At 49.9% G+C, this 8,815-nt stretch overlaps 2 protein-coding genes across 2 annotated transcripts; both read right to left on the minus strand.

Moving 5' to 3' along the window:
• Positions 1-3,160: 3,160 nt before the first annotated feature.
• On the minus strand, positions 3,161-3,751 carry LOC132572053 (protein Tob2-like). The gene has a single exon (XM_060238840.1). The coding sequence runs from the start codon at positions 3,749-3,751 to the stop codon at positions 3,161-3,163; it is 591 nt and encodes a 196-aa protein (XP_060094823.1).
• Positions 3,752-4,418: 667 nt separating this feature from the next.
• On the minus strand, positions 4,419-4,991 carry LOC132572054 (C-type lectin domain family 2 member B-like). The gene has a single exon (XM_060238841.1). The coding sequence runs from the start codon at positions 4,989-4,991 to the stop codon at positions 4,419-4,421; it is 573 nt and encodes a 190-aa protein (XP_060094824.1).
• Between the last annotated feature and the right edge of the window lie 3,824 nt (positions 4,992-8,815).

Here is an 8,815-nt window from a genome sequence, read left to right on the forward strand (position 1 = left end):
TGTAGGTTTTAAAGGTGCTTCTTGTGCTTCTTCCCTCTTGCTCGTTCCCTCTTCTCCCCTCCCTCAAGGGAGAAGGCACCTCACCCAATAGAAGAGTTCAGCTCTGTAGCACTGCTGTGCAGTTGAGACAGCCTGGCACAGCTTGAGCTTTGATTGAAAGAGCTCTCTCAATCGCATAGCAGAACTACAGAGCCAAGCTCCTCCATTGGCTGAGGCTCCTCCTCCTCTCTCCTCCCTTGGGGAAAAGGAAGAGGGGATGAGGGAATGAGTCAGAGGCTGCTCTACTTAGCTGTATTCAGGGCTGGAGTGCCTGCTAGGTGACCGTAGGTGATCACCTAGGATGCAGCCCCGGGGAGCACCAAATTGAATTCCCCTGGGAGGATAGTGTAGGGCCTTTAAATCACCCAGGAGGCCAGTGCCTGCTCCTGGGCAGTCTCCTGATCATGGGTAGCACTGGGAGAAGCAGCTGGGCTGGCCTCCCCCTCCATTTAAAGAACCTGACAACCAGCTGGTCAGCTGGGTCTTTTAAAAGCACAGGAAGAGCAGTGGCTGCTCCTGCTGCTCTTCCAGTGCAATTTGAATTGCCAGTGAGGGCAGCCATCAAGCACCTCCACCGTAGCTTGAAGGCCACCCCTGCCTCTGCTGGTGAGTCAAATTGCACAGGAAGAGCAGCAAGAGCAGTCGCTGTGTTATGGGGAAACCCTATTTATACGTTACCAATTTCAGCCGGATCAATAACGGAGGCCGCGGAAACGAGGAATCAGGAAAACAGCTTCTTTATTTAACGTGCACGTAGGCCCTTAGCACACGGGCATCAGAGAGAGAGTCTGGACTCTAAACTCTGAGCAGCAAATTACAGTTGCCTGCCGCCTTTTATTGGGTTTCTTCACCCCAACTGCCAACTCAAAACACCCATGTTCTCCTTAGTGTGGGGCGGTGCCTACGTCACACTTTAACCACAATCCGGGTTGTTTTTCAGCTCTCTGAGCCCCTGTTAGGGCTCCAAGTGGCCCCCTATTTCCATATATAGAAGCACTCTACACACACCCACACATATCTTCTTGCTCCATTGCTAGCACCTGCCATAGTTCCTCTTATGCTTCTTGATGGCGCTTTCACCCTGCGGTTTTTAGAAAGGGCAATGACCTTTTGCAGTTCCCTTTTCCTTCAGCCAGCAAAAAGTCTTTTGCTTTAAAGCTGCTACAGATAAAAGCACTACTATGCCTAAAAGCACTACTATGTATTTCTAGTTTTGCTAAGCCATATATATTGATTAGGTATTTGTATTGATTTTGGCCTGATGCCACATTCCCCTCTTTCAAACAGAGTTTGAATATTTATCATTACACCCACAAACCTTCATACATACCAACAGCAAGCTATTAAAACCAAACACTAAACCCATGCTTAGAAACACATCTGGAATACATTTCGATAGCCATTTGACCAGGCCCGCTTCAAACACCAGGACTGCACCATTACATTACTACAGTCCCTAAGCCTGGAACAGGTCCAATCATGGATCTTTTAACTCGATCAATGAGCTGTTGCTTGAGGAATTTCTCCTTCCCGGAGCGCAGAGCAATCGAGCTCCCTAGCTGCAGTCGCATAGGAGCTGGCTGTTCTTCGCCCAGGGAGAGTCGTCTCCGATGCCTGTGGAATCCTGCCATTTCTGGTAGGCCAGGATCCAGAGGGCGTTGCCTGTGGAACCTCACTACTGCCGGTGAGTGAGGTCCAGAGGTCGAGCTTCAAGCAATCAGGTCTGGGAGCAGAACTGCACCTAGAAAGCCTATCTAGGAAAATTTTGATTAAAACTGTATAGCAAAACAAGGTCAGGTTCAATACAAGCCTACCCCATCATCATATAGCATTTCATCTCGTCTTAGGGGCTAGATTTCCCTGTTATAACATACGACATTCCCTCCGGGGACCAGGATTTCTCAGAAAGAAACATTACATGCCACAACAAGAACATCTTATACTTCCGGCAGCCATGTTATGAAGAAAAGCATTGAAAAACTTACTCTTTCACTTCTGCTAATTGAACAAGGCACTAAGCAATGTGTTCAGCTAAAACTAGCTTGGGACACATTTTGACTACCTAACTCTCCCCAGGGGTTTCTCCTACCTGCTTCCCTTCTTCTGGGGCTACCTGATTAGCTTGATTCATGGGCAAACAAATCTATTGCTAGCAAAGGAAAAACATTGTCTTTAAGCGCCACAAAGCAAATAAATCAAAAATTCTGGTCCCCTCTTCGTGGCTTCACATCAAGGTTTAATTGGGACCTTCCTCCGAGCTTTCTTCTTCCTGGGAAAGCTTCCTGAGGTTCAAAAGGACAGAAGCCGCTGCTTCTTCCTGGAGAGGCTCTTGTGGACTCACATCTGGTCCGGGGGCTGAGTCAGCTGCTTCGTCTGTACCTTCTCCATTTCCGTGGTCATCTTTCTCTGGTGTCGCGTCAATTCCAGCTCTTACGTCTGAGACCTCGTTCCAAGCTGTGTGGTTCCACTTGTAAGGGGCGAGATACCATCCCGTGGCTACTTTCATGACTCTTGGTTCACGCATCGCATGCCAGTGGTGATCGAGCACTCCCCTTCGGCCTCTTCCTCTGTCGCGAAATTGGGGAGGGGCGTCCGGGCACGAATGGATCCAGTGCCCCCTTTCGCGGCAAAAGGCGCACTCGTCGCGTGCCAATGATGGTCGCATAGCCCTGGGCTTACCCGGAGGTCGGGGCATCTTTTCTTCTTGATCGTCTGGGGGTCTTCTGCCTCCACCACGACCCTTCGAGGTCTTCTTCCCCGTTTCAAGGTCTTCCTGGGCATCTTTAAACTCTAGGGCTTCATTCAGCTCCTTAAACATAAGAAACCGTTCACGACCCTTGATTTTGAGGTTATAGGTACCCTCGTGAGTGCCGAAGGTCTTCGCAATGGTCTTCTTCCAGTGCTTCTTCCCGGCTGGAGCCGCTGTCTTTCTGGCTCGTCCCTTATGACCGATTTTAGGGGACCTACTTTCTTCCAGCTCCTGGCTCCAGTCAAGGCAGACGTCAATCTGGGCCTCCTGCGGTGGAGGGGACGATGCCATCTTCTCTCACTCTTCCAGCAATGGCGTTTAGCAACTGCACAAGAGAAGAAGCTTATTTAACCACATCTCACAGTCAACCCTTTATTTTCCTGGGCAAGCAAGACCCCAATTCAGCCTTTTGCTGCTTTTCTTCACTTTAGTGGAGCCAAACTTGGTAGCAAAAGTAGCGACGGTAAAAGTCGGACAAGAGGATTGGTTAGCAGATGGAGGTGGGGAGCCGGACAAGAAGGTTGTCTGACTCCTAGCGGGGACAAACGCCGGAGCCTCAGGGTTGAGCCTGCTTCTGCTTTTGCTCTGCCCCTTGGCTGTGCTGCAGCCTTTATTGTCCTTCAGATACACGGTCTCGACTGGCCCTTCTTCCCCAAATCGGTAGGAGACTTCAAATGGGTCAATCCACACAATCAATTCTGCAGGAATGCTGTCCTGGACATCCTCTACAGTCAGTCCACTTCTTTTGGCAGCTAATTCTACTACAGGGTCTCTGGTCTTCCCAATGCAAATGCAGCGATAGGCGGAACCCTTCAGGGGCGTCTCCGGATACCAGTGGCCCTTATATCTCCTCTCAAGTAACTGCTCTAATTCTTTACTAAAATGGTCAACCCGCCTCCGTGGGAGCCAATCGTAGAGGTAAAAGGTGATAACACTCAAGGCTTCCTTCACCTCCTGATACATGCCTAACGGAGATAGAGGTTGCCCCGAATGCCTTCAAGCCTACTCATGGGTCGGAAGTTGGGAAAGGGCATCACATGACTAGCGTGGGTTTCCTGTGCCAACTGATGCAAGGGGCAGGGGACGATGACAAAGTTCTAAAGGGGTCTGAGGGACCAAAAAGACAGGGAGCCTTGCATTGGGCTTAAAGGACCAGCTCCCTACAAGGGGCGGCAGAAAACACTGCTCTGTCTTAACATTTGATTCCCAAGGGGTTCCTTAACTACAAGTGCCTCGTCCAAGAGGTGGCCATTCAGAGATGCTACATCCGGCAATTATGTACCACTCAAGCTACACACCCATACTCAATTAATGCTGTGCAAGCTCAAGTAATACATGGCCGCCGGATCCACAAGACATGAACATGGCAATCTCATTACAATCATAAAACAAAATAAAGCACAGTTTTCCTGGTTAATAATCTTTGGGGGCTGTCTCCAGGATTTTCTCCCGGGGTAAAACACATACATTTTTATTGCAAGTTGCTAGGTGGCTTATTCACACTGGCACTTCCCGTTTTTCTGAGGGAGGCCAGGGTTATGCAATACTGCAGAGATATTTCACATCACCACAAGCAGCCTTTACACTGCCCTGCTGCTTCTAGTAATGTGAACCATCTACTGCTCTGATCTTAATTTCTTCCTTCACTTCCAGCGCAGGCATCCGCCTGGCTACAGAGGAAGTTTTTCTCCAGGGAACACCTGGTACTACTCACCCCAGTGTCATCTAAATAAGCACATGCATTATCTCCTCGCACAAGAAACTGATCAGCAAACTCTGTGCCATTTCGCCATTTCCACACCAGGCCTGTCTGTCTGGAGAGGCCAAGCCAGTGGTGTACAGGGCGAGTCAGGTTTACTAGAAAACTCAGATCCCACTGTGAATCAATCAATGCCAGGGTGGCACCAAATGTGGGGCATTTAATCTCACTGCTATTCCAATCCCTTTCATCTTCAGATTTATAATAACATTTCCCATGGTACCCAATCCAGTGTTGTGGGCAGGCAGTGGTGACAAGAAAGGGGCATGGTGAACAAGGCTGTGCCCTTTGGACAGCCATTACAATGATAATTATAAGCAGAACTACACCCACAAGGGGAGCTGCTAAAAATTTCTTCCTCCATAACACACCCCGGGACCCTACAGCTATTGAATGCTGCTGCGGGGACCCTTCTGGGACATCTAAAAAATCCAAACTCCTCATTTTCCTCCAGGAGTTTATCTATGCCACAGTCCTTTTTATAATCTACTTCAAACTCAGACTAATGCAGCCAAGGGCAGCTCGTCAAATCCTCAGCGGCGGCCCAAGGCAGGGTGGCAATTCAACCTCTAGGCTACCAGGGGTGGCAGTTCGACCTTTGATCTTCCAAACCAGTAGGGGACCCTCCCGAGTTTTCCTTAGGAAGCACCACCGCGTGCGTCCCACGCCTCCAGTCGGGCCCCTGATTTGACCTCCTAGCAACCAAGCAGTCGTCTCCCCCTGTTCTCCTACTCACAGACAGATATTATGCCTGTGTCTATGGCGCGGTGGAGTGCACCAACAAAGGGTCAGCAGTCCCGGGGTATTGACCCAGGGTCCTACCAACCTACGGAACCTCTGACGGGGACTCCACCAGGGCTGGTCCTCCGACTGGAAGGTCGGGGAGGGAGGCATACGGTTGTACTATCGAGGGATCGTCGAGATACTGGTCGACTAACTGGCAGACTACTGCTTTGGTATTAAAGGGGTCCCACCCAGCATCCAAAGTCACTACGTACCAGGCCAGTTCAGACTCGACCTGTGGGCTAAGGCTAAGTAAGCTCTTTCCTTCAGAGCAGCGCTTACAATTTCGTGAGTGAAAATCCTTCACAGCTAATGGGTGCTGGGCAATCAGGGGGGACCAATTCACCGCCCTCTTACTGATTACTGGATGGGCAGTTTGGGACTTAATCTCCCAGGCACAGATGCGATCCCCCTCTTTTTGTCTAAGAAAATACCACCGCGCCCAGGCGCCACTCCCCCCAGTGGGAGTCTTCGCTCGTCGTTTAAGTAGCCACCCAGTTGTTGTATCGTTGGACCCTTCCCACAATTGGACCCGAAGGTAGGGGCAAAGGGCCTCTTCCCAACAGAGGGACAATTTATTTGGGGTGCGCACCCAGGGACGAACTATATAATAAAACTTATCGCCTGGAGCCCGGAAGTCACAATCTGCCCAATCGTAGAAATGCCTCCCCTCTTCCCTGGTAAGGGAGGGAGAACACATATGGGAGCCTATTCAGCCGCTTCTTTGTGGTCCCGGCCCACCGTGCTCACGCAGGCGGGAAACGCAGTACTGACAGATCCACTATCGCTTCAATACGAAGTATTGTCTCAAGCGCGCATCAAGCACACATCAGGCATACTAGACAGCTTATATTGCAATAATAAAACTCTCAACTAATGAGGAGGCACAAAAACCTCCTTTCTTTCCCCACTTTTTGAAAGCTCTGGAAGAAGAGTGGGGTACCTGGCCTAAAACCTGTGTCAGGATGGCAATCACAAAAACAGCAGGGGCGTCCCCCAGATTATAAGTCACTGATGGTTAACCAGACAGACAAAACATTGTAGACATATTGGACCCACAATTTCCCTACACATTAAACACAAAACTTTCCCCAAATGGAAGAAGAGGCGGCCTCTCCCTGGCGGGTGACTCAGCCGTTTTATTTTTCTCCTTCACTTATTACCCTACCTATAGGAGGCAGAAGGGTCGAATTCGTCCCTTCCCCTCTTCGAATGCAGCCCGTAGCCTACTGCAGCGGCTGCATGCGGAACTGACTAAGGCCCGCCGGCAGAAGGGGCTAATACCTTCCCTTCTCCGTCGATCAGACACTGTTAGAAGGCCACAGGCAGAAGGCGACTATGTCCCTTCCCGCTCCATGGGTCCTGCGAGTGCTGCTGAAGCGGGGTGTTCCTACCCGCCCCTCGCCGGAGGCGGGCTGTCAGGTGACCCTGTGGGTCACCTACTCGACCATCTCGGAGAGGTTCGTTACTGCAGTCAGACTATTATACGTAAAAGAAAGCTACGTTGAGCACAAGGTCCTAAAAAAAGTTGTCACGCCCTTGTGGTCAAGGTTCTAAGTTGGGGTTCAATACTAACACTCCGGAGTCTTCTAAGCAGGGCTGGTTCCTGTTGCCTCTTTCCGCTAGGTCGATTAGGCCTGGTCGAAGGCAGCCGGCGACGGGGGAGACTGAGGACGGTCAGCCCAAAGGAGGGCCGGTGGCGCCACTACCGTTGCTCTAGTCCCACCAGCCACCAGCCGCAGTCGGCCGGGCTAATAGAAAGGGGCTAAAGGCCCCAAACCGGGCCAATGCACCAAATTATGTTACGGGGAAACCCTATTTATACGTTACCAATTTCAGCCGGATCAATAACGGAGGCCGCGGAAACGAGGAATCAGGAAAACAGCTTCTTTATTTAACGTGCACGTAGGCCCTTAGCACACGGGCATCAGAGAGAGAGTCTGGACTCTAAACTCTGAGCAGCAAATTACAGTTGCCTGCCGCCTTTTATTGGGTTTCTTCACCCCAACTGCCAACTCAAAACACCCATGTTCTCCTTAGTGTGGGGCGGTGCCTATGTCACACTTTAACCACAATCCGGGTTGTTTTTCAGCTCTCTGAGCCCGTTAGGGCTCCAAGTGGCCCCCTATTTCCATATATAGAAGCACTCTACACACACCCACACATATCTTCTTGCTCCATTGCTAGCACCTGCCATAGTTCCTCTTATGCTTCTTGATGGCGCTTTCACCCTGCGGTTTTTAGAAAGGGCAATGACCTTTTGCAGTTCCCTTTTCCTTCAGCCAGCAAAAAGTCTTTTGCTTTAAAGCTGCTACAGATAAAAGCACTACTATGCCTAAAAGCACTACTATGTATTTCTAGTTTTGCTAAGCCATATATATTGATTAGGTATTTGTATTGATTTTGGCCTGATGCCACAGCTGTCCTTCCTGCATGATTTAAAGACCTTTAAATGGAGGGGGAGGCCACCCTGGCTGCTTCTGCTCATGCTAGCTGTGATCAGGAGAGTGCCCAGGAGCAGGTGGCTGGCCTCCTGGGCAATTTAAAGGCCCTGCACCATCCAATTTGGTGCCCCCCCTAGGCTGCACACTGATTGTTGGGACCTTTCCCAGGCACAGGAAGGGCAGCGGCTGTTCCTAGGCAACCTTCTGCAAGATTTAAATTACCCAGGAGGGAGGGGGCAGCTCCCACCCTCCCAGCATTGGGCACCAGTGAGCCTGGCACTGGCCCTGGCTGTATTGCATGGAGAAACACAAAAATGGCGACTGAAGGAAGCAGGAGAGAAGGAAGGAAGCAGATGATGGCCAGCTGCTTGTGGGCCTGATAGGAGCCTTCTGGGAGATGAGTCAGACCTGTGGGCCGCACATTTGACACCTCTGAGTAAGAATATTCCTGAAGAGGTTTATCATTCAATATTAAAAACAAGCCGTGAGCATAAAAATAAAATGAAACAATGACTGAACAGCCTAAAAGAATGCATTAAGCAGACTAAGGACCAGAAGCAGACCATAAAACAGCTAAAAAGGTAAAAATCCATAGTTAAAAGCCTGATAAAATGAAATGTTTTGGCCTGGTGCCTAAAGGACAGTATGCTAGGCATCAGGTCAGCATCAAGGGGGAGAACATTCCAAAAGTGCCACCACTAAAAATTCCCCATTTCTAGGTGCTCCGACGTCTCACCTTTCCAGGAAGGGGCACAAAAAACAGTTCTTTGAAGGTCTGCTTGAAGATTGCCTGTGAAGCTTCTTATCCCCTACCTGCATGAGCACCTTGCACAAGATTGAATTGTTGCCCTCTGGGCTATAATAATTGAAGTCACTGATGTTCAGAGAGGACTTGTTCATGATGGGTCTCACAACCATCACTTCAAAGTAGCCAGAGCTACACAGTCTTGAAGAGAAGCATTTATTACCAATTGTACCCACTTAATCAACCCAGTCAAGTGTGATACTACCAGCCAAGAGAAGATGGATATTAAGGACCCG

The sequence above is a fragment of the Heteronotia binoei genome, chromosome 5 (assembly GCF_032191835.1).
Source record: "Heteronotia binoei isolate CCM8104 ecotype False Entrance Well chromosome 5, APGP_CSIRO_Hbin_v1, whole genome shotgun sequence".
NCBI lineage: Eukaryota > Metazoa > Chordata > Lepidosauria > Squamata > Gekkonidae > Heteronotia > Heteronotia binoei.

Bases quoted from the DNA above. Each gene is read 5' to 3' on its own strand.
- LOC132572053 (XM_060238840.1), bottom strand. From the start codon at position 3,751: ATGTATCAGGAGGTGAAGGAAGCCTTGAGTGTTATCACCTTTTACCTC.
- LOC132572054 (XM_060238841.1), bottom strand. From the start codon at position 4,991: ATGAGGAGTTTGGATTTTTTAGATGTCCCAGAAGGGTCCCCGCAGCAG.